Source organism: Lepisosteus oculatus, chromosome 17 (genome assembly GCF_040954835.1).
Source record: "Lepisosteus oculatus isolate fLepOcu1 chromosome 17, fLepOcu1.hap2, whole genome shotgun sequence".
NCBI lineage: Eukaryota > Metazoa > Chordata > Actinopteri > Semionotiformes > Lepisosteidae > Lepisosteus > Lepisosteus oculatus.
This window is the reverse complement of record NC_090712.1, coordinates 19,545,843-19,572,175: the sequence shown is the minus strand read 5'-3', so window position 1 is coordinate 19,572,175 and position 26,333 is coordinate 19,545,843. Positions and strand designations below refer to the sequence as shown.

Below are 26,333 nucleotides of genomic sequence, written 5' to 3'. Positions count from 1 at the left end.
GTTCTTTTCATGGAATAAAAATACAGATAGTTTTATAGGCTTTGAAGTAGGTTGCAGTTAACCTCAGTGTTGTAAATAAATTGATTTTTTTTGTTTTCAGAAATCTGTTATAACTCTAACAGATTAAAGTTTATTTCTTATTCTTTTGTCCAGTTAAATCGCCTTAGTGCAAATATCTAATGCCTTTGAGCAATTTATTGAGGAATCCTGAAAGAAGGTTTTATGATATTTTTATTTTGCCCACTTTCGTATTTCTTACAGTACAAACATTTCTTTATGGAATACACAATAGGTAAGAAGTAGATAGATACTGAAATACTTTAAGAAACATATACCACAGTGTTGCATCTACAAGGGATCATCAAGGTGATGATTAGGGTGTTTGTGACTTTTTAGTATACTTATTAATTAAATTGACTTTTCTAAAATAGGTTTTCATTTTGGGAACCATGTGTTCATATAGATTAACAAAATCACTTTGCCTCTCTGTGCATAGAGCTTGACTTCCTGTCTGCCAGTGTGCTGAAAAAAACACTTACAGTGGATGCTTGGGTAACATTCTGCAGAATCCAGAAAGCATTGGATGTAGATGCTTTTGTGTTGTTTTACAGTGCAGTAAAACAGTACAGAAAATACTTTTCATGGTTGACTTCTTTTTATTCCCTTTTTAAAATAGGACACTTTAGCACAAAATCTCTCTCTATCCATGATACTTTACACGCTGCACATAACAAACAAAGACATAGACAGAGATTGGAAAATTACTTTTAATGAACTTTTTTGCTCTCCAGTACTAGTCACGTGGTGTCATTTAAAGATGACTTCCGAGATACTGCTAATGAATGAATGACATTGTATTAGACTGTTCTCTGCACTCTAAGAACTACATACACTACTTAGCAATCACTTGGACAAAACACCACACAATTGTAAGGCATACGACACAGAAACCCCTGCATGCTTTAACTGGCACTCATTAACAGCACTCAGATGTGCTGCGTATTACAGCAGACAGCAGACGCACTACTTAAAGTAGAACATTCTGCTAAACAGTGTGAAAAGATGTGTATTAAAATAGATATACAGTAGGACAGTTTATACAGGACAGTACCTGCAAAGTATGAACCCCCATCCAATGATGTTGCTTTATGTTGATTTAGAAATTATATTGTATTTACACATTATATTCATATGAATATTTGTAATCAAAGTGTGAATGGTCAGTTAAATGTCAGCTATAACAGCAAAGCAAAAAGATTAAAATACTGTATGCTGGTTGGTCTCTACCAGCTTTGGGTCCCGACTAGTTCTGTTGGTTGAGCATGAGACTCATAATCTCAGGTACTGGGTTCATGTCCCATGTTGGGCACCAGGTCCTCCATGTTGGCTGTTGGGCACAAGGCTAACAACCCTCTCCTGTACAAAATGAATGTTACAGAAACAGCAACAGGATGGTGATGCCCCTACATGCTGGAAGGCATCCATTCATCTACCAACTTTGCACATGGGTGCAATTTTAGCCCGTTCTACTTTGCAAACTTGCCCATACTTTCCAGATTGGTTGGAGCTTGTTGATGGCAAGAATTTTCATTTCCATATTGGATTCATGTCACTTTGACTGGCCCACTCAAGAACGTTCACTTTCCCTGATGTTAAGCCTTTGTATCATTCAGAAGGTTGGTCTCTTGCTTGAAGGTGAATTTTTGTCACAGGTTTAGGTCTTTAGCAGACTGATGCAGGTGTTTATCTAAGATTTGCCTGTTATTTTGCCTATTTTGCCTGTTATGATAATAACACTTCATAACTAATTATGTGACTTGTCAAAGTAATTTTGTGAATCTGAACTAATTAAGGTTTCTCACTGACAATCCAGAAGAAATTCTTATGCATGCAAAGTATTTTGTTCAATATCATAGCGCCTTTTCACTGCACTGTACTTTGACTTGTTTCATTCTTTTTAAAAAATGCTCACAGACACCAGTGTTTCAATGTGCAGTATGGAACTTCTTCACAACAGACAGGACACCAGCCCATTCGAGAGCACCCACACACATGCAAGAAGAAAAGGACAATTCAGGGACACCAGACTACAACACCTGGAGAAATCCAATGTCAACATGATGACAAGATCCCATGTAAAATTCACACAGTACACATGAGTATTACTGGAGCCTGAGAGCTTTGTGGCAGTGGTCCTATTAGCTTTATGGAGGCTTTCCCCCATTTAAAAAAATACAGGCTGAAAATGATGTTGTGAATCTGAAAGGCTGATGTCTCGTTTTTCTCTATGCGTTTTGACAGTAAGATTGCCACTTTGAAATGATCTCCTTGGGTCTCAAAAGCTAAATAAGCAGAGGTACCAAGCAGAGTTGGTACCAGGAGTGGAGGCATCTGAGGAAATTCAGGTGACTGCTGTAGTAACTGTTGGTGGGACCAGTAGGTGGAGCTCTTCCTCCTGCACCAGAGGTTTCAAATGCAATGCCCCAGTGTTGTAACAAGGGAGACCGTGCTGCTGGATCTGTCATACTTCAGACATGGCACTATACAAGGTCCAGCTTACTTTTGCTTACTTGGTCTTTAATGACCAGACAACACTTTTTATAAGAGTGGTTTAATCCCCAGTGTCCTGGCTAAAGTCCACTCCTGTCTTGTTCAGTCAAGCCTACCTAAATTTCCTCAGTACTATGACACTTCTCCACTTGATGGGCAGTAGTTTTCTTGGTGGATATCGGTCCTCTCCTGAGAATGAGAGCTGTTACCATGAAGTCAGTGGGGCTGTCTACTGCATTGCCTTTCTGAATACTGTGACACACTAGAAGTGCTCCTGGATCACTTTTTGCAAAAAAATGGTACATTTAATTTTTTTAGTAAAGAGGAACAATAAGAATGCCAGGAAGTGAACTGCGGTAAGCTGTCCATAAAATGGGATTAGTAGCAAATAATTGGCCAGAGTTATACAGTAGTGAGCCATATTAAATGATGTATCAGGGATTTTCTGCAGAATGTAAATGTTTTTTGGTAATATTGATACAAATCTCAGTCACTCCCCTCTGAGAATGATGAAAAATCGTGAGGCAGCAATTCATTGTGTCACCTGACTTCACTCACATCAGCACACAGGTGTGAACCTGCTTTGGGAAAAGCTGACCCAGCTCATCTAGTTAACCACAACCGAGCAGAACATGAATAGCTGGAGTCTATCCAAGCAAGTAATAGGTTCAAGGCAGGATACACCCTGTCCATCACACAGACACAAACACGCACACACTCACAAAAAGCACAATTTGTTTGGAACCCAATGAGCAAACCAGTATGTATACAGATTCTATGCAGATCACTGACCACTGCCCCATCTTGCTGGACAGTATTAACTTGCTAACATATTAACTGCATATTTGGGTAATTATTGATGATAATAAAGGAGTGTTTAAAATCCATTTGTTGGTTCAATTGTGTAATTACACTGGGGTTTTCATTGAATGGCATCAGTTTTGTTCACAGGTATGTGTCTAATTATAATACTAATTAAGCCTGCTATAGACTGTCCCTACCACACATTTCTGTAATGTAGCATGAAATATCCCATTACACCTATTTTTTAAAGATTCTAAAGTCTGTGTAGCTACTCTAGAAATTCGTGTTATCTCTCCACTTTGCAATGAGTTTGCACTCCACTGACATCAGACTGGATTAAAATATTTGCTTTGCATCTTATTTTTCCTGAAACCCTGAATACAAAGAACGATCCCTTTACGCCTTAAAATGCAAATATCACATTTATCTCCCTACAGGTTAACAGTTCTATGTATCTGGCTTTTACAATATTTACAATAAAAGAACAGACTGTATAAAAGCACATACAGTATGTGAGGTAATACAAAATGTAGTCCATTACATAATACACAGTACACAGTTTGACCCCAAGACCAGTACTAGGAGGATACTGTACATATACAGCATATATTCTAAAAAACGTGCCCAAGAAATCTGCTTCTCAGTTTGTCCTGATGTGACATTGGTGTGATGAGTTTCCCATCCTCAGTGTCCGGCGTCTCCGCTCACTTGTGTTTGTGAATGAAATTTCCCACTCTTTGCATGAATCTCCCAAACTTGTTTTCATGGGGAGGGTATGCCTGGTACCCCGCACCGTTGTGAGGCAGTAAACCGGCTCCTGCGCGGCTGCTGAAGAGGCTCTTCTTCTCGGGGGCGTGGATGGTCGTGGTGGCGGTCACCGTGTGGTCCGCGGGAGACAGCTGCTTCTCGAAGGTGCAGAAGGGCTCGAAGCGGCTGTACACCCGCTTCTCGCTGAGACGGCTCCTGCGGAAGGCCTCCGTCGCCAGGCCCGGCCTCTCGTAGCGAGCGCTGCCCGACTGCGGCCTCTGCCGCTCGAGGGTGCTGGGAGGCACGTTGGAGACGTCGGAGGTGCTTCGCTGCTCTTGCTCGGTCTGATAATGGAGCTGTTCGGTCCCGAATCGCGGGGCCGATGTACCTCCGACATTATGTGAAAAATGATTTTCCTTTGCTTGAGGCTTCGAATTTGCTTTGGCATGGGCAGTGCTGTCAACAGATTTGATGGAATTCGTTGTGCTGCCGTTCTTCCCTTTGCCCGATTTGGAATTCTGGTCGTCATCATCAGATATTAAAGTGTCAGAACTGCTACACATTTTGTAATTGGAGTCATTTTTGCTCTTGGAAGAGCTATCTTTTTTGTCTGATAAGCTGAGCAGAGATTTGATCTTTTTGGTGCTCTTTTTGAAGAAGCGTGGTGAACCTTCACTCCCTTTGTTTGACTTCAGGGAGGGTTGGCCATTGCTTTCTCCAAGAGAGCTAACAGACACAGTTCGCAAGGGTGGTGTCTGCCAGTTAGAGTTTGAAGGCACGTGTTTGTCCACATCATTCTTAATGTTGTGCTGTGAAGATGATCTCTGTCCCTCCAGTTGAGGAACAACAGGATTATTCTGAACAGTCCTCTCAGCCTCATTCTGAACCATTATATTCGTCTGTCCAAGAGCTCCAAACATGTAGCTAGATGATCCATTTCTAGCACTGCAGTCCACATTTGATTTTGAGCCATTCAAGTTATGCCTGTTATAAGAATAGTTCTCTTCCTTTTGTGCAAAATCAGGCTGCTTTAATGGTGCTCTCTTAAGGGTGGAGTAAACAGAGTGGTAGGGTTCTTTGCCATTTGCATAGCTCAGATTTGTCTTGGGTTCATCGTAGATCTGCAGACTGCGTCTTTTTAGCACGTAGTCTTCCTGTCTCATCATGTTTTCCATGGGCACTACTGGGTTTCTCTGCAGTGAGGAATAAAACTTGTTGCCGCATGAAAGAGCTGGATCATCGTGTAGCTTAGAAGATGATGAGTTGGTTGCAAAGCTGCTAGATTCTGGCTGCTCTGGTATCGTGGACTTGAAGACTAGCGAGGATCGCATGCGTGAATGCATGTAAAGGGGATTCGGTTTGTTGTCTTTGCAGTCCATACCTTCGTAGGGGATTGTAAGGTGATCCAGGTAGTCCCCAGACTCCCCAGCAGGAAAGTCACTGTTATTCAGGTATGATTCAATCCTCCATGTCCTCAGGAAGGACTTTGCAGTTCGCTCTAGAGTTGGCATGTTTTGTTGCAATGAAAGGACTTGCTTGTCAGTGCCATGAAAGGACTGTCGGACATTTGACGTCCTGTTATAAGGTTGGGTCAGTCTTCCCTGGTGGTACTGATCCCCAATACCACCAGAGAGGTATTCATTCCTTCCAGGTGCAGTGTGCATATCACTGTCTGCTGCCACATTCCAGTTGCTGGATAAGTATCTTGTAGCCCTCTGGGGAAGATAGGTACTTTCTTGTTTCTCTCCAGCATAACTGTGTCTTTTCAAGTAATTTTTTGTCTCAGGAAGCTGAAATTGTTGAATTCTGTTCTGTACGTTGAAGCCGGTATGGATTGCTGGTGTGTAGGTAGGTGTTCTTTTATGATATACATCACTGTCATAGTCTCCCAGGTTGTTCTTCGAATTGTACTGCCTTCCACAAGCTTTCATGTAAACTGTGTCAAGGGTGTGTCGCAGATGGTCTCTTCGTTCAAACTGTTGACCAGCATGTGACACATGTGAGGCTAAAGGGCCAGTTCCATTCTGCCACTTTCCATTATTACTGTCCAGCAATACGGTCTCCGGAGCAAATACTTGAGGTACAGTGGAGCGGGCAAACAGCATTCGGAATTCTTCATCGTAGGACTGAACAAGCTGGCCAGTGATTACCTGCACCATGCTGAGATTGATCTTCTCAAAGGACCACATGAAGCTGAAAGACATGCTTATGATGAGTAATGTCTTCAGGCTTATAGTGCCAACAAACAGAAAACAGCCTAAAAATAAACATAATATTTTTTCATGCATCCTTTTAAGGATCATTTTATCCAGTACAGGGTCGCAGGGGAGCCAGAGCCTACCCTGGAAAGTAATGTGCAAAACACCCTGGACAGGACACCTACAGAACAGACACAAACAAGGACACACTCACACTAGGACTTTTTTTCCCAAAAGCCAATTATCCTGTCAGTATGTCTTGGGACTCTGGGAGGAAAGCTGAGCACTCACATGAACTCAGGGATAACATGCCAACTCCATTCAGATAGCACCCCAAGAATTGAACCAAGGGCCCCAGTGTTGCAAGACAGTAATGCTCACCACTGCATCACTGTGATGCCCTTTGTAATTTTTGATTCCTTTCATTTTTTAGTGTGAAAACTTACAATATCATAATGCCAGAGATAGTGTAATTTTTATTAAGCAAATTATAACATGACACTGTTTTGTTTCTTTCACCAGTGTTGAGCATTGAACTATGAAGCTATGATCTACTTCTGTAATCTATAATCTATGTTTTAAATTGCCAACTATTGCAGGTTTTGAGTGCACTAAAACAATAACATTTGATTACAATATTATCATCTACTTATATTATACAAAAATCAGAATTCAGAAATGTGCTATCTCATAATTCTGGAATGCAGGAAGTTAAAATTCTGATACTGTACCTGTAGGAACCATACACCACTGTCTGGCAGTCAATCAAGACAAACTTCTGCTCCATTGCTCCATGAAACTTTGCTCCAGACCTGCAGAGGTATTCTTGGCCCTTTACTGTGCGCACCCTCATGTTCTGTTCAAAATGAAACATGATGAGGGTAAGAAAACATCACGCAATATATTCCATAAGATTTGTACACATGTACACAGCCCAGTCCTGTTCCATTCATCTAGCAGGATCTCCACATGCAATTGTGGTGAGGATTGAGGTGCCCATTCCTCCGCTTGCCACAGTTTCCAGTAGAACTGATATGTGGAAATCGCAATTAAAAGCTGAAGAAAGAAACAATTCTGAATGGCTAAAATATCAGGATGACACAGGCAAACAAAGAATGCCAAACACAGTTACATTGAAAATCGGGAGATGCAAGTGTGAAGAAATGTATTTTGAACTTATAAAAACAGAAGTGGAGTCTTTTACAACCACCCTGGTTTTCCACAGCTGTGGTGTGTAAGTGAAGAAAATCCTGTCACCAAAACAATGGCATGGGGTCACACAGCAATCTGCAACGCAATGAGTCACACTTGTCCCAGAGAGGTGAAATAACTCACAAAGCTGAGACAAGTTTTTTGGCAAATATTACTCTGGAGAAAGCAAACACCTTTGTAACATCTGTGGCATGAGTTTCAAATGCTAAAGTGTACAGTACATAATCTACAATTCCTTTAGACCTACAGAAATAATATTAAATTATACTTAATTGCAATGCATGTTGTATAGCTATTTTGAAATGCAGGTGTATTTTAGAAACAAATGGGTGCCAATTCGAAACTATGATGTGCCAGGGGCAGAGACAACCTGTAAGTACACAAATGTTTAAATATACAGTATGACATTAAGCCTCAGGGTTCAGCAGAGCAAAAGTAAAATTTATAGATCAAGAAGGAAGGGAAGGTTTTGATAAAGTGCTTTTTTAAAGGGAACAGTAAGATCATAGACGGTAGTACTGTATGAGTGTTGTATAGAACTACTGCTCAAAAATGCTTTAATAAAGTCTTCTAAAGACTGCAGTTAGTAAAATACTGTCACGAGCAACCTCTTTGAATAAGTCAGCAATACATATGCATATAATCTTTTAGGTTTATTAGAAAAGGTACTGATATAACCCCAACTCACATGAAATGCAAATGAGTAAGTGCCACAATCGAATATGCAAGGACTTTATACAAAAATCCAGCTCCCTGGTTATTAGTAATTAAACTAATACTTTGTCATCCTGCTCAGTCCTTTTTTTCTTTTCAAAACAGATTAGTGACAAGTAATGTATTTTTTAAATTTGTTAACCCTGGATCTCCACCATGTCTTTGCAACCAAGGATACAAATCTCTCACAACAAGCAATTTCCATTTATTGACTTGGGGACAGCAATCATTTTATTAATCTTCATAACCCCTAGTTTGTCCACCAACCACAAACAGATGAAAACACACTATGAGTAGACTCTTACCGTTCTTTTTATTTCGGTAGTTTGAGTAGTTAGCTTAACTGGGGCAGCTCACCTGGCTGTGCAGACTGCCAATCTGTCTCAATAACTTTGTTTTCAACTCCATTGCTGCTAATGTATGTACAGTGTAGTGAATACCATTGTAACTACCAGATTTAACTACCTGGACATTAAAAAAGATTAGCCAATGAATATAGTGTAACCTGTTCTCCAAATTAAGATTGTATGTGTATTTTATTTTCCTTTTCCTGTACAATACTTTTTATAGAATATCTCTTCGCTTTACTTTTTTTTTTAACAAAGGTTCAAATCAGCTTTAAACTTGGATATCTTTATTAATTAGTAAACTGCTGGTGACTTTGAAAAATCTGGACCTAAGCCAAGTGCTGTAAAAAAGCTTATTGAACAGTAATTGTTCTAGATATTTGTTCTGTCATTATGGGCAAGACAGCGAAATTGCAGAGTCTGAGTAAACTGTCTGAACCATCGACATATTCAGGGCAGTGGTATTATAGGTGCCTGTCTGCAAACACAAAAGCAACACATTTCATATTATTTGTATTTTATAATATTTAATTTGTAAAAATTCTTGATTAGCCAGCAGATAAATGATGGCGATGTAAAAAGATATCCCTAAAAGCAGTATGGCTAATTTTATCTCAAGTACATTTTTCTGTGTGTGTGTTTGTTACTAACAGCATTACACAAGTTTGTGCATGAACTCTGCCAAAGGCTTGTAGTGGGTGTGGCAGACGATGTCTTAATTGCCTTTTTTATTGCTTCTTGAAAAGGTTCAAAACTGTTATGAAATAAGAGTATAGCCAAGCCCAAAAGTTGTTGGACATATTTTTATAGCAGATGTATTTATTCTAGTTGTTTGCAGGCTCCTAAGAAAATGTTTGTAAGCTTGATAATTAGGGACTGTAAAGTGACAGTAAGACTTTTTAAGAATTTATGTCCAATTTTGTCATTGTATTTTGCTACAATACCACAGAATATGCTTAAATCAGTATACAAATTAACAATAAATCAATTTGAAGTGGTTCCTGAGACATATTTTCTATTGTCAACAGATGCTCAGATTAAACACCCTTTGACTCAAGAAGCTATTTACCTATTGCCTGTCATTTTAAGCCAAATTGCCTATCAAAGGCCATGAACACTTACTGTAAATGACAAATTGAAACAATCTCTGTGCAGATGTCAGTACTATAATAATGTTATTAATTTGAATTTCACTGAAACACAAGAGCAAGGTGAAAATCAGCTGAATAATAAAGGCTTTTCCTGCAGACAAGCCAAAAAAGGTCTGTTCAATTGAGAGGTCCTGTCTTTCCCAGATTTTCAAAGATGGATAGTTTTTGCTTCATTTAGATTTCCTGCCAGGAATGTAAATGCTAGAAACAAATGTGTGTAAAACATATCACATAAAAATATAACTAAACATAGCTACTGTATGTATCACATATACGCTTATAGCTTAAAAATCCAGTCTTCCACTCAGCCTTCACGAGCAAGTTTGAACCTGTAACATCCCTGTTTTTTCTGCAGAAAACACTAGAGACGCTTAAACCAGAACTTTGTTTAGGCAACGCTCAAAGGGAGGGTACAGGATGGTGTGTCAGCAGAAATAATAGGTCATGAACAGCACATAACGCTTTGAGGAAGGTGTTTTTGTGTTCTCAACAGGTGGTTGGAAAGAGTTGTAACTGAGAAAAATGGGCTGTTCAACAAGAAAATCTAGAACGGCAAACAGTAGTCAGTCTCTGATTAGCTAGGAGTGTGAGAATACCATAAGATTCCTGGAGACGAAAAAAATGTTGCGTGCACCTGACCTTAATCACCTTAAGTGATTTGGTCAAAGTCAAGATAAAATAATATCAGGTGCTTATTTCTACGACTTTGTGAAAGTTAATTTGTGTTCTTTTTTTAAAATATTTAGATTTGTAATATGCAGGAATTCATCCAAACAGACAATGAAGAATGAATTCAGTATTGACTTTACTGGAAAGGTTCTGTAATACCTTGAATAAGTAACATGCATTTAGTGCTGTATCTATAACTTCAGTTTCAGAATTTTTATGTCATGAGGAAGTGCAACATTTTTCCACTGGTGTGCCTTCAGATTTTAAGGGAATGGGCACAGAATTTAGGAAGGGTCACATATGAGAAAAATAAAAAATGAATGCAAATTGTTCCTATGTATTAATTTCATGGAGTAATCAAAGTATCATGTTTCACATTCGGTGTATGCACATGAGACTGGCCACCCAAGACTGTCTGTGTGGGACTCGTGTGGTGTACGGTCCATTTTTCACATTTGGACAGAAAATATGCTTCATTGTATTAATTCCTGCCAGGATAAGGCAAATATGAGGTAAATTCTGGTAAAAGGCTGAAATTATTTTGCTTAGAATACTAATAACAAAGTGCTTAGACAGGTGATGTACAGTATGTGTGTGTGTGTGTGTATGTGTTTGAAACAGGGCAGGTGTGCTAGAGAATTTTCAGACTCCTGTAAGTGTACCCTGGGGGGAAAGGCTGAAAAACACTGAGTTAGAAGCTTCATAATTTTTCTTACCCTTAGCCTCTGGACTTGAACTTCTTGCTTTTCAGCCATAGTGTGAAAGCTTTTGAATTGGAAATCATCAAGCAGTAGGTAAACAGGAACTCCCCGGACTGAAGCATCTACAACCTCTTTAAATATATCCACGTCTGTAAAAATGTCCATGACAATTGCAATGACCTGGAATGAAATGAAATACACTTTATTTTTTTAAAATAGCAGCACACAGCATATCCAGAATGTACAATATCAAATGCATGAGACTAGAATGTAAAAACTTGAGTGCTGTTTACTAATGGAAAAAAAATGCAATTTGCTTTAAATTTCTTTTGCATTGAATGTTAAAACTTGCCAGTGTCTGGCTAACCCCTGGTATTTTTTATTGAAGCTTTTTAACATCCAGCCAGCAAGACTGAGATACGGCACAGGTAGCCAGAATCTATTCAGTTCCCATGTGTGCATTTCTCTCATTAAAGTTTTTTCTTTGCTGGTGGAGTGCTTTCAAAAATATGCTTCCATTCACTCTGGAGATGAACAGACAGGGTATTTTGGAATAAAATTGGATTTGAATCTCCTTTGAAAAGCCTTAGTTACCAATGGCGTTAATAATATTTGCTAAATGGTATGCCATTAAGTAGGTGACATTCTCAAACTGTTGCAAAGGAACAAGTAATAGGTTTATTCCTGCTGAAAACAGAAGAAAGAAAACACAACGTTTTGGCTGTTGAATTTTTTTCGGGTGGAAGAAAGATAGGGCGGTCAGCAAAGATAATATAGGAACAAGTAATAGGTTTATTCCATGCTGAAAAAAAGAAGAAAGAGAACACAACGTTTCGCCCGTGGAGCCTTCTTCAGGTGTGAGAGAGACAGGGCCAAGATAATATAGCCTGGGAAAACAACAGCCAGGAGAGAGGAGGAGGCGGGAGCAGGGGAGAGGCAGAGTGGCCAATCATGTGGTGCGAGGTCGAGAGAGGTGAGGAGAGGTGGGAAACCAAACCTACAAATGAATAGAGAGGATTAGAAGAAAACAAGTCTGTTGTTGAGAGGAGGGGGAAGGTGTGAACCAAGTTTCAGGATAATTTTAGTTTCTGATGTCTTTCTGCTATGGGAGTTGAGAAACCCTACTTTGAGAATGCAGACGGAGAGATCAGTGTGATCATGGCCATCAGAGGTGAAATGAGAAACCATGGGCTTGGAGAGATCTTTAATCTTCACAGCCCTGACATGTTCTCTGAAGCGGTCTCCGAGTCTCCTTCCTGTTTCCCCAATGTAGATGGCTGGGCATTTACTGCAAGAGATACAGTAAGTGAGGTTGCTGGAGGTACAAGATGTCATCTGAGTGCTCCGGAATTGTCCTGGGGGCCTTGAAGGAGTCTGGTGTTAGATACAGTTAATATTTGCAGGTGATGCAGCAAGTTCTGTTGCAAGGGAAAGTGCCTGGTGTGGATGGTTGCTGAGGGCGTTCAAGGGAGCTCTGAACAAAAAGGTTATGTGGATTAGGTGGTCGGCAATATGAGATGATGGGGTGGTCAGAAAAGAGGGTCCCAATGGAGGGATCATCCTGTAGGATAGGAAAGCTGTCGTTAACAGTCCTGGGGATAGAGAGTGTGGAAGGTAGGGCAGGTAGATTAGGGTGGTAGGGAAGCACCAAAGGAATTTTTAGGCCAGGGGTTCCTGATCGAGTATATGGTCCGTGGGGTGTTTTTGGCTCGGATAAGGGCGCTGTCAATAAGGCGGGTGGGGTATCCTCTATTGATAAAAAAAAGAGTGCATTTTGAGTGCTTGGTTCTGGAAATCGACTTCATCACTGCAGGGTCATCGTAGCCGAAGGAACTGTGAAAAAGGGAGAGTTTTTAGTGTGTTTGGGGTGAAATGAGCTGTACAGAAGATAACTGTGTGAATCTGTGGGTTTGTATTAGACCGAAGCAGTCGGGGATGGTTAATGGATAGGTTTATGTCTAGAAAGGGAAGAGTTTTGGAGGATATATTAACTGTATATATGAGGGACGGGTGGAAGTTGAAGTGGTGAAGTAATGCAGGAAGTGCTCTAGCTGGTCATTAGAGCACGTGGCTGCACCAACGCAGTCAACGATGTATCGCTGTAGTATGTATGTAGTCTACAATGTAGTAGAGGTCCAGGACAAAGCCAGTGTAGGAAGCGAAGAAGCATTCTACTCAGCCGACAAAAATATTGGCATTGCTGGGTCCCATTCTGGTGCCCATGGCGACCTCACTAACTTGCTGGTTAAAAAGCAGCTACCCACCTGAACTACTTCTCAAACGGTTGTCTAACAGAGCTGAATTTGTTAAATATCTTATTTAAAATATATGTTTGCCAGTGAAGCAGGGAAGTGGGTAAAACCTTGTTAATCACTCTCCAGCTCTCTGTGGCTTTGGATATGCTGTATGAAACTGGGAAATTCAACCAATGATTCCAAGATGAAACATGAACATAGGTGTTTCTCAGGTGTTTCAGAAATGCAAACTCACAAAATGGGTTAAATATCATGTTAATTTGCATGAAGATTTCAATGATATTGAGTTGAAAGATATTCATAGCTGTGAATGCAACAAACACTTCGGGCAGAACCTACCATTTGTACATCTCAAATTCCTGATTGAAATAAAGATGGGCATTCTGTGCTGATAAAAACAATTGGTAATATACCTGACGGCAAAAGCACTGAATCCTTACACATAAAAACATCATGTAATCTCCATAAAGTAATTACTGTTCTTGAAAGAATTTTTGTGTAGTTTGCATTTTATTGTTCTCTCACCTGTTACATAAGCCATTTTTTCATTCATTTTTATGTTAGCGAAGATATAATTCTTGAGGTTTGCGACTAGGCGTGTGTGAGAACGCACTGTGTCACAGGGTTATTGTGGTGACACAGAGGCATGCCTCCTTGTGCGAGAACTTCTGACTCAGTAATACAAATTACTGCCAGACCAGAGCAACCACAGGGAGCCAGGCAAAACACACACAGCAGGACACAATTAAGGGAAGAGATTACAGGAAATCCAAATGATATAAAGACAATTTTGCACAGGGTGGTTTTTATAGCAGGGAATTGTTCCCTGTGGTCAGAATGTAACAGTTGATGTTTAAATCTAGCAAGAGAGAGCACAAAGGAAAAAGATTAAAAATGATTACTCTACGCCCACACACATACTTAAATATAGTTTTGGAAAATCAGCAGGAGCAGGAGTTAGAAAATGGCGAATAGCAGGTAAATGAGCTCAGATAGGAGAAAATGGACAGCAGGTCTGAGAGTGTGCCTGTAAATGCACAGAGGTCTCTCTCCTAGTACTTGTTCACAATTGTCTGGAGCATCAAGCATTTTACCGAGGTGAAGCCTTCTTTGTGTCTATGAATAAATATTACTACTTAGTTTTCTGTTGTTCTTTTTTAAGGATTCTGTGGAGATCTTTGTAGCTACATTCTCCTCGGGTAAGTTTCTGAAATGACATGCTAAACATGCTAATCATATTGCATAGGCTTATTTCTCTTAATGAGAAAAATTATTTTTATTGCAGCACTGCTGATAGACAAGTATAGGAAGACACAGAATTTTAGAAATGTTGAGGATCCCATTTTTGCATCATGTAAGCTAGGTAGTTGCCCATCTATCATGTGAAAGTAAGCAATGGTGGGGATTCCCATTCTGTAGCAGCGGGGAGTGTTGACAGAAATCTCATGTGATTACAGTACATCAATTGTGTTTCTACTGAAGAAATCACCCTGATGTTGAACCACTGTATCAGCAGTTTGATCAATTGGAAGCAGAAGGGCATTGTAAGTCAGAAGTCATGTAACTGCAATGTGGTGTACCTTTGAAGTTTTCTCAAGAACCCCACACAGCTCTTATCACTCTTGGTCTGAGTAACATGAAAGTGCCTAACTGATTGCATTTATGCCAAAGGAGAAATCGGAAAGCACACTTGTTTTGGCGTCCTGTGATTACTGATTGCGTATTTGTGTAGCTGTTTTAAGTAATGCTTCACATTTGCCTAACAATGACTGATTGGATCTGGGATTCTAATTACAATTTGAAGCAAACATTACCCTGTTCTGCTTTAAATGCAGAAGAAAAAGATGGATTGGGCGGAGCGATGGCTCTGTGGCTAAGGATCTGTGTTTGTGACTGTAAGGTTGCTGGTTCAAATCCCACAGCTGGCAGAGGAATTCTACTCTGTTGGGCCCCTGAGCAAGGTCCTTAACCCCATCTGCTCCAGGGGTGCCATACAATGGCAGACCCTGCACTCTGATCCCAAGCTTATCTCCCTGTCTGTGTCTCCATGGAGAAAAGCTGGGGTATGCAAAAAGATGAATTCCTAATGCAAGAAATTGTATAGGGCTAATAAAGAAACATTATTATTATTAGAGTTAAATGTTAGATCATAGGTAGCCTAAATATAGTGTTTTCAACAGAAAGTTTAAAAGGAAGCCAAAGTCTAATCTCACCCACTTCCGTTCTCCTATGTCTAAATACATCGCCTTCTGAGTACCTCCTTTGCATTTTCTTATCCACCTTCCCCTCCACCCCATCTGCACCCTTGCAGCAGCTCCCCAGCTCCTTCCTCATAAAAAAGGGGGTGGAGGGTCTGGTCAGCCTCATACTCCTGGACATTAATTAGGATCTGTCTTAACTACTGGAAAAGAAACTTCAAGATGCTGATAATGAAGGTTTTTCTTTCATGTACCAAACATAAATGTATACTTGAATATTCATGAATGATGCTGAATAACTGAAGCAATCAATAAAACCATTTGGCTATATTTAAAAAATGGAATTCTATAGTTTTTAAGGGTTTTTAAAGTGGTGTCAAAAGGAAGTCCTTAATACCTTTCTTGCATCCTGGATGTGTTTTCTTACAACTTCTTTGATGGTGGGGCAGTTTTGGCGAGGTGGGTGGAAGAACAGATCAATCTTGGTGCGGTTGATGGGATCAGGCAGGAACTCAGGCCAGCCCAGGTCCAGGTCTGGAGTCTCCACATCAGAATCCACCGGCCAGTAGGTCCCCGTGGAGGGTGTGTCATCGTGTGGTGCCTCATCATCCTCAGAGGGGCTGGCTGCAGGAGGCTTCTCCATGTTCGCCATGATGAACTCCAGCTCCTCCTCCGACAGGAAGTCCCCAATGCGCTCAGACACGAGAAAGTCCTGATACCTCTCCTTGCCTCCACTCACTAGAGTGTCAATGGCTAGGCGGTACGATTCTTTGTAATGTGGCAGAACATAGTCTTCTGGCTTGAATTCTCCTTTCAGAGAAGACAGCAGTGATAAAGATTCCATCGTTACTGTTGCCTTATGCAGCTCCTCGAAGGGACGTCAAGATGTTAATACTGGACACCTGGAACACATGTATTACATTTTTAGATAACTACAATTCTAATACTATTTTACATGAATTAAGATGTGTTTTCATATTACATGATGTTGAATGCTTATTAAACTACATGTATTTGTAACACATTCCATTCCTTTACACAATTTCTCTTATTCAATAAGATCTAATTACTATTATCAATTTATTACTGTGTTTTACTAATATATGCATTATATTCATTTTCCAATTTAATCTTTTCCTTGTCTGTCTCAAAATGTAAATATGAAAGCACGCATATAGCATTAAATGAGCTGAGTATGTAACATAAATCACCTTTGGATGAGGTACTGTTTTTGACCAAGTTTATAATTACATGGTCATTAGATCTTTAAGATCTTATAGGCTTATTATCAATTATAGCTTTAACCTCTGGAATATTTGCGCTTTGTCTTTGAAGTATTTGTCTTTTTGTACCCAAGGCAGTTAATTGGAGACATTTTGTTTGCAATACAGAATCTTCTCTGTCCTGTTATTCTTGATGTTTTGATGTAGCCCTTTTGTTTCATTTTGGTTTCTGTTTTCTCAGTTTGGGTTACTGTTCTGTTCTTATTGCTCAGTGTTTGATTTGTTCTTAAAATACTATCATATCTCCCTTTAGCTCAGCTGGCTGGGTCCCTGCTGAGTGAAGCCAGAGGTCTGGGTTCAAGTCCCCAGTGGTGGGGGGCTGACCTGAGCCAGCAGTGGTGAGGGTGCATACCCCTGTGACCCTGGGAGTGGTACAGTATAGTTAAAAGCTGGAGACTATGATTCTTCATGCTGTGTTTGTATTTCTTGGTGTAGAATCCCAGACATATTTTTGTCACATCAAGTGTAATCAGGAGATGGAACAATAACTCAAATTTCGATTTGAATCCCTAAGCACCAACATTTTTACTGCTGGTTGACTGATTGCTTAAATAACATTTTAATTAAATAATGTCTTCCTTACTGAAAAACTGTGTCCTAAATTTTGAATTAGGATTTAAATTTTTGTATTTCTTTGTACACTGGAGCAAAGTGCTTATTGTGTGATAAAACAAGGGTAATTTTAAAGTGTAAAAGAAGAAATTCCTTTAAACTTTAAAAATTCTGTAAATGGCAAATTTGTGTATTAAGATGTCATGAAGGCAAGAACACTATGTTTTAAATAATCAAGATCTAATAAATACCTATAATTTAATGCAGCATTTAAGAACATATCCAAATTATTTATCCTCTCAATAAAGTCAGAGAAATTTTAAATAATTATCTTAATTTAGAACAATACTAATATAGTCTTCACTGGCCTGAAGGTGGCCCAAGGGATGAGTTATGCAAATACTAAACTACACCTACAGTATGCACAAAAGAAATACAACACTCAAGCCTAATGGACCTAATGAAATATATGTTTAATACAGATATCATAAACAATCACAGACAAAATAAGTAAAAATACATTTAAGTGTTGTGTATTTTTTAAATGACAAGTATGTTTTCCCTGAGCATTTACTGTATATACTCCTGGTAACATTGTACAGACAATACAGACCTTTAATAGATCTTTAAATAGACTCTTGCTGTGCTCTTTTTTATCCTGTAATGAAGGTTGTTGTCTGCCTTTGAAGGCATTAGGAGGTTGGTCCCTGTTCTTTTTCATATTCTTTGTTAATTGGAATGAGCAGTCTTATTATGGGGGGTAATACTGGAGAACTAGTCAAATGTTTGTAATAGGGATGTTTATGTTAATATTAACTTCACTTCTATGTTTTTCTAGTTTAGTTTAATTTGGTGTACTCAGTTAGGTGTGAGGAAGACTTTTTTTGGCATTGCCATTGCTATTGTTTTCAGGATAATTGTAGTAGATTTGCTTTCCAGCATCCCCCTTCCCCCTTAATGTGACCTTTTTATCTTGCTAGTATGTTTTTTTAACTTTTGTCATTAATATTCTAGCAGATACACTCTGTGTTGCCATTCAGTTTGTGCCCGTGTGTCCATTAAACCCAGCTCACATGCTGCTCTCTCCCCTGCCCTGGACGTACATAGAGTGGGGGTGTAATAGTCCCTTTGATGTTCTGCTGGACTCGGGTCATAAAAGAGAGTTGGCCACACCAAAGCCTAGACATTGTTTTCTTGTTGTGTCATTGTAATCCTAGATCTTTGTGGGCTTGCATTGCCCTGCTGGAAAACTGACACTTCCTCATTGGTTCATGCTATTTGTCAATATATCACTGAGCGGTAAAGCTAGCCTTCATCCACTCTAAAGGCTTTATAATCATGTAAAAAGATATTCCTCTCTACTTCATCACATTTCCACTAATAACTGCTTTGCTTGAACAATGCAAATAGCGCTGAAATACAGCATTTATCACTGAAATAAACAGTCCCCCTTCTCTATTTACAATTCACTGTCCCAGGGAAGACAGTGATTTCATCCCTCGGCGATGGAGGTTACTCCTGAGGAGCCCCTGAGCACAAATATCATTTTCATGCAGATGGTCAGCTTCATTCTGCTGATGATTAACTCTTCCTGGAATCTCTCAGGCTGTAGCTGACTATACAGATGAATAATACATATGTGATAGTCCTGGGCCAGTGTGGCAACCCCCTGCCTACCAGGGTATGGCCTGTCCTTCAATAATACCAATTTCTTGGCTTCTGTTACATTGCCTGCTTATTGCTGAAGCAGAACATTTCTTTCCCCAGGAAACATTTCTTACATTTAGGCCATCTTCAATCATGTCTGTAGTAAATATACAGACTCCATTACTCAAGACAGCATGGTGATATCTACTGCTACTACTATGTTAATTGAAATCATGTTGTATGGATTGGACATTTTCAATAAAGTAATTTGGGGAATTTTAACTCTATTCAAATACTTAGCTCCCAGTGTTTTTATGACATCACATATGTTATGTTATCCCAAGAAATCAATCTCCACAATTGACAGACCTATTTACTCATTATTTAAATTGTGAATTACATTACGTATGTGCTCAATGAGCGTAAAAAGCTTAATTTTCTGTACTTAAAGTGTCCAAATGAAAAATAAGCTCCAGTGTTCTAAACAGAGTTTATATTGACTCCAATCCATACTTACTCCAGTAAGTATGGACTCCAACTCCAATTAAGAGAAAATTGTTGAGGGAGTGATGGCCTGGGTGCAGGGAAAATGCTTTCTGAACTAATAATATAGGTGGAGAATACCAAGTTGGAGATGAAAGCAGTGAAGGGAAAGTTGCTGAGTCAATTCCTACATATCGGATAGGATTTGAGCCGGCTCAAGACGCCTGACACTAGGGCCCTGTGTTGCAGTACTGCATGGCGAAGGGGCCAAAGAGGACAAGAGGCACCAGGATGAAGCCAACAGAAGGACAGAAGTGAGGTGCAGAGATAAGAAGGTGATGTGTGAAAGAGGAATCCCAGTGTCATGAGCATGTGGAGATAAGTGCAGAAGAGAAGCTGGCGCCCTGTGTAGTTGTAAACACGAAAGAGGGAGGGTGGATGTGGTGGTGGGTAGGAGTCAAGGAGGACGCCAACTTGGTGAGGGACCAAGGTGTGACTACCAACACGACAGGGACTTGGGACGCCTGATCAGGGCCGATGAGTCACGAGAGTCTCGGCAAAATTCAACAACAATGACAGCAACCCAGCAACAACAGAACACAGCAGGACATGACAAGACTGAGAGTAACAGCAAAATAGGGAAGCAGCAAAAGAGAGACAAACAAGTAGAGGACGTTTTGTTGGCACAAAGATAACAATAACGACATCAGCAGCTGGTGACCTGACAGGAGGAACAGTGGATACCAGTTGAGGTCCTGATTGGAATTGGAGACCTGGAGGAAGGTCCAAGAAACGGGAAGGCTGCATTCCAGCCTTCTTTTTTTTAAGGAAGTTATTGCAGACGAAAAACTCTTGCAAGTAAAAAACAGTCCACTTGGCTAAATGCACTCAACTGACTGGTGGTTGGATGGGAAGGTACATAGATAGTGGGCTAAGCTGGTGGAATAAATCATCTGAGAGAGGGAAATGAGATCATGAAACAACTTGTAAGATGAATCTCAGGATGGCAGGAGCTCCATGAAGGCACTGGAGTTCGTGCCGTGGAGTCCTGCAAGCTGAGCCTGAAGGACGAGGTGGAACATATGAGTGAGAGGAGACAAGAGGCTGAAGGGAAGCAGAGCAGCTGCTGGGGAACACAGCACAATAAGTCATACAGCAACAACTGCTGTGAGAGTGAGCTGGATATCTGATCTCCTGCCTAGACGACCACAACTGAGTCCCAAGGCTCTGATAAGAAGTATGATAAATGGTAGTAACTGTACCTGTCTTGATTCTGTTTAATAAGGAGGTGGGGGGCATGATGGTGTGGGGGTCGGTGCTGTTTTCTCTGGGGCTCAGTTCTAGCCTGTGTGGAGCTTGTGTGTTCCCTTTGTGGGTCTTCTCCAAGTGCTGCCGTTTTCCTCCACAGTCATGTAAGACATGTAATCTATGTTAGCTGGTGTTTCCACATTGTCCCTGTATGTGTTTGTGTGAAACTCATGTGATGGACTGATCCCATCCAGTGAGTTTCCTGCTTTGCACCTCAAATTTGACAAGTTAGGTTACAGTTCTCCACAGCTTCAGCCTGGCAGAACCTGAACTAATCCATTATTAAAAATGTCTGGTTTCATACTTTGGAAGCACTAATTGCCTCAAGTAGAGTTTCTTAGGAGATAAAGCTTAGAATAAAGAGACTACAATAAATCACAGAATCCCCTTTTCCTAGCCTAGAAAAATATTATTTAATAGATAACAAAGCTCAGGTGATGGGAAAACAAAGATAACAGGAAGGGATTAAATCACAGACTAGTCACATAGATATACTACTGATATTTGTTTCGGATGCAACACTGCTCAATATCATCAAGTTCCAGAAAGCCTTTAACTGTCTAGGCAGCTTTTCACAGTACAGAAAATATATGGATTTCCAGGGACGTTACAGAAGATTATAGACGATCACACCAAATGTTCACAAGCTGAGAGACGTCTGAGAAGCATGTAGTTTATATCTTACCATCTCATTTTGGGAAAAACAAGATAGTAAGAATAGTGAGAAAATGTGTAGTACATAAAAAACAGCAGAAATATGTGGCAAATAGTGGTCATGGCTATCTAGAGTTTGCCCATGATATCTTATCTACGGAGCAGATAGCCAAAAAAGAAACAAGCAGAAAAAAAAAGAAACCTGTGAAATAGCTGACATGTCAAGGAACGTATTGTGAAATCAAAAGAAAAACTGAAGTTATGCAAATTCACACGCAAATTGAAGAAGGAAATTAAGCACAATTAATTATGATGAAGGCACCTCTAGGCAAGGTGTGAGGAGCAGGAGGTAGCAACAACACTTTATCACACATTAATCATTTCTAGAAAGCAAATCAAGTGTCATTTTTGTGCCCTATTTTTATTAGTTTCATTTTCTCCCCAAAGAAGAACAAAATGGGAACAAAGCAGTCTGACGCAACATCTCCACAGTCCCCGCCAGCGCTGGACCTGTCCTCCACATTCCCACCCAAAACCAATCAGCAAGCTGGGACAGAAACACCACTGCACACCAGCTGCAGGATGCCAAGTCTTCGTCACCCTTGTGACATTTCAGGCTCAAACTCCCTCGACTGGGTCTGCACTAGAAACCTCTGTAGGCACGAGCTTCACATGATGGTGACTTCGTGAGGAGTGAGGTATGACTGAAGCAAATATAAGTGACTCATTTGATAATTAGATTTTATGGCGTCCTAATCTATATTTTCCTTAATGTTCCAGGCAATTTATCCTGTTAGATTCAAACCCTATTTCAAATAGCAACAAGTGCTAAAGGTTTGTATGAAACATCTAACAGAAAAACACAGAAGAAGCGTGCTAGTCACATTGTGTTTCTCCTGAGGTCCACCAGGAAGACTGAGTTACTGTAAGGCAACATTTGAATCTAGAAGACTTAAGTTTATAGCAACAGGGTTTGTTATTTTTTCACTTCAGCCTGAAAAGTGGAAATTAAATCAATAAAATGTAAATTAAACAAGTTCACCAGTAGATGCTTATAAAAAATGATGAAAGTGATATGGTTTGATAACTGTTACAAACCGATTTAAATTTTAACAAACTGATATTGGAGCAATTTTTTAAATTTCAATTCAGATAAAGTGACTCTGAATGTACATCTCGTGACATCTTGCTTTTTCTTCATGTACTGTACAAGTTCAGGCAAAGAGAGCAATGAGGATATACTGAGAGTTATTCAGTGCCCACAGCTTTTCACATCGGATAGATGAACTATCAAACGTTCAGGGCTCACCTGGTATTCAGGTATTTATTTTCTGTGAGCTAAAGCATTTTATGACTCACATTAATCACTAAATTTTTATAGAGTTAATGTTCTGTAGAGACTGCTTCTAGCATTTTAAACAGAAAACAAACAACAAGCTTTCATTTTTCCGATACCTTAAAGATATTTTAATACCGTACTTTTAGGGCTGAAAAATGTGATAAACTATTCCAAAGTAAAAATGAAGAGTGCATTCTATACTTGTTTGACAATAGGATAATGTGGTCAGCGTTTTCAGGTTAAAAATCCTTTATGATTTTGTGTTAGCCAATAATATTAATGACTTTCACTTTTAAGATGTCCAGTCAGATTCAGAATTACAATGAACAGTGGGCTGCCCACTCACAGGCTCTGGCCTCGTCTAACGTCCACAGTGCCATCTGTCTCCCATTCAGGGTGACAGGAATCCTACTGGTACTGCCAGCTGGTTGACTGCGCATTCTGAATGGTTTTGCCTTATGAAATGTTGGATAGAGAAAGTCTAAAACTACCTTGAAATCAGCAAAAGTTTTATGATGTTTTATTAAAAAATCAGTTAGCTGAATTAAAGGATTCTATGATTGAAAATGTAGCACAAGCAAAGGACATAAGAAACAAGGTTTGACAGCAATTTCAGTATGTTGTATACAGTATGTTTGCACTTCAGGGTATATTGTAAACACACATTAGGCACAAAGACAAACTACACATAGATTAACTGATGTTCTGTCTTATACGGTCTCTACGCATTATGCACAAAAATGTTGGTCTGATCAACTTGAACAGGCTTGCAAAATCATGCCTGATATCAGCATATCTTCCTTACAGCAAGCTTTAATGTTATACAACTTTTGGCATGAAATATTTGTAAACCTTGCCTCATGAATTTCAAATAAATGTGTTTCATTTCTACGGGTGTGCAGAATAATCTTCAAAAAATTAGATCTCTATGGCAAAAAAAATAAACAAAGGTTGTGTTTTTTTGTAAATACTTTAGAGCAGGGACTTCTTAATCTATGGTCTTCTGATTTTTGTAATTCAGTTCTAATAAGAATTGAACTGTTTTTGATCCCTATTTTTCAATTTTCTTTCAGATCATAAAAAGTCAAATGATTTTTGTTATTGATATCAACCCTTTACCAATTTCTGAGGTTCAGAACTTCAATCCTTCTGGTACATTACCTACAATGTCACCATCTGCACCTCTGAAGATGCAAACAGCAGAAATAGATCCAAGAGTCTCATCCAATAACCTTGAAGGTTGTTAAGAATAATATACTTGGTTAGTATTGTATATTTTAGGGTATTTGTGAAATAAAAGAATGTGCACAGAAACAGCTAAACAGATCAATTAAAGGCGTTACCTAGCGGACTAGGTACAGTACTAAATCGAAATGAAAACCAGCAGACACAGTGACCGATCAGGACTAGAACCAGTTTGAAGTGCTATAAAAGGTAGTCCTAACAGACTACGTCATGTAAAAAGCCCACTGTCTGGTCTCAGCCTGGAGTTGTTTACATAGCAGTGTAGCCAATAAATGAACTGGCATGACAGTTCATCCTTGTTCCAGATCAGATTAGTTGAACAATCTAATAGTCTTGCTCTCAGCTCAGTTAGAAGAGGTAACTTCCCACATAATGCAGATTGATGCTTACTCAGAGGCTAAAACCAGATAATGATTCCCTCCTATTTCTCTCAAACATGGAGCATTCTATTCTTTGTTAAAAATGAATCAGAGTTTTAGTTACACTTCTAAGTCACTTAATGTTATCTAAGTAGGATAGGAATCCTAGAGAGAGCTTTTACTCTGCATAGGCATAATATTTGATGAATTAAAAATGATCATAGAGCATATTCAAATATATTACGACAAAAAAAAATTAAAAGAGTACTTTGATCAGAAAGCATTCATATTTGAAACTAATTCAACAAGCACACCAGAAGGTTTTGTCTATCTAAGAAGCAGAATATTTAAAAATAAAATAAATCCATCTTAAAAAAGCAAGATACCTGTCGCATTTTAATCAAACTGTGCTCTTAATTCTCAAAATATCCAAGATCTGGTCATCGTGTGATTTCCTCCTGTGCTGACATTCAGTTCTTTAAGAGCTGAATGTATTAAATCTGAAAAAGATTCCTGACTGCCTTATCGTACCGTCCCATGGGCTTAGGCTCAGACTTAATCACAGCTCTGACCCTCCACAAGTTATTGCTCCAGTCCTTCATTGCAGGTTTTAAATGATGAAAGAAAACTCTGCCAGATAAAATTTTAAATCTGAACTACTTTTAATTTTTCTGAATTCTAGGTTTCTGTATTCTGTAGAAGTGATACAGAAGGGTAAAACTGTACTGTCAGCTATAAGAACAATATAATCAATAATGTATATTTCAGCACTGGATTGCATAGCAACAAAACTTTAGTGAAAACAAACGCATGTATGACAATACTGAATTCTAATTAAAAAAAAACAATCTGTAAGGGACTGATAAGTTAAATGTTATCTGATAAGCAACGTTTTTTTCTGAGTGATAACTATGTTGACCTCACATGCTAACACCTACAGTAGAATGTTGGTGTGCAACATGTGTGTCACATGTTCCCGCATGCTGAGGTCATGATGGAGTTGTATTCACTCTTTCCCACACATGTTTATTAGAGAGCAAACCTGCTTGGGTAAAAAAAAAACCCAAAACTTTTTTTAAACTTATCTGCGAAATAATAGGTTTTCTTAATATTCTATTTCAAGTTCTATAATAAGCCTAAAGTACCTTTAATTCACAATGTTTTCACAATTTACAATGCTTCCTTTCAAATGCTAGTTCACAGCTAGAAAGAAAAATGGAATACGGGGGATCTAAAAGAATAAATCTCTCCCTAAATTCATCGTAGAGAAACACAAATTCTTCAATCAATCTGACACCTTTAAACTTGGAAAAACATTTCCGTTAGCAGGAAAGAAACGCATATATTTCCATTCAAAATGTGTGCTTGTCTTGTCATTCAAACAAGACACCTAACACTTTCCTAAATGCCTACTGATGAGTAGTACTGTTATTTTAAGTACAGATTTGTTAGCAATCTGGAAATATATTGCTAAAGTAAATTTAGAACGTTATTTCAAATTAAGAGCACAACTTTAACAAAGTTTTCAAGATAAAGAACCCTGCAGAAAAATGCATTTTACTAGATGATGAAAAGTAGACAGAAGAATTCCACAGTTTATCCTCAATTTTGAAACATAAAGACAATTGTGTTTTTTTTCTAAATAAGTATCTCAAAGCAGTATTACGTTTCTTTAAATGGGCTTGGATGAAACTTACTTTCTCATTGTCAGTAACAGGCAAATCTTCATCGATCCCTTCTTAAATTCCCATTAAATCTAAAATGTCTTCAGAAGCATTAAAAAGCATAAAAGCGTATATACATGCGCAAGGGAAGTACCTAAAACACCAGCATTTAAGAACTTTCCCACCAAAGAAGCAACAAAGACTAATCTAGGTGTTGTCGCTAAAGAAAAGCACAGCACTGCTGGAAGGGTGT

The 26,333-nt window shown here is 39.1% G+C and overlaps 1 protein-coding gene across 1 annotated transcript; it reads right to left on the bottom strand.

Moving 5' to 3' along the window:
• Positions 1-753: 753 nt before the first annotated feature.
• Positions 754-26,333, bottom strand: fam83b (family with sequence similarity 83 member B). The gene is made up of 5 exons (XM_006638856.3): positions 26,114-26,333; positions 15,944-16,448; positions 11,109-11,273; positions 7,031-7,155; positions 754-6,294 (listed from the first exon to the last, which is right to left on the bottom strand). Exons 2-5 carry the CDS (start codon positions 16,388-16,390, stop codon positions 4,059-4,061), a joined length of 2,973 nt encoding a protein of 990 aa, XP_006638919.2. The 5' UTR covers positions 16,391-16,448; positions 26,114-26,333; the 3' UTR covers positions 754-4,058.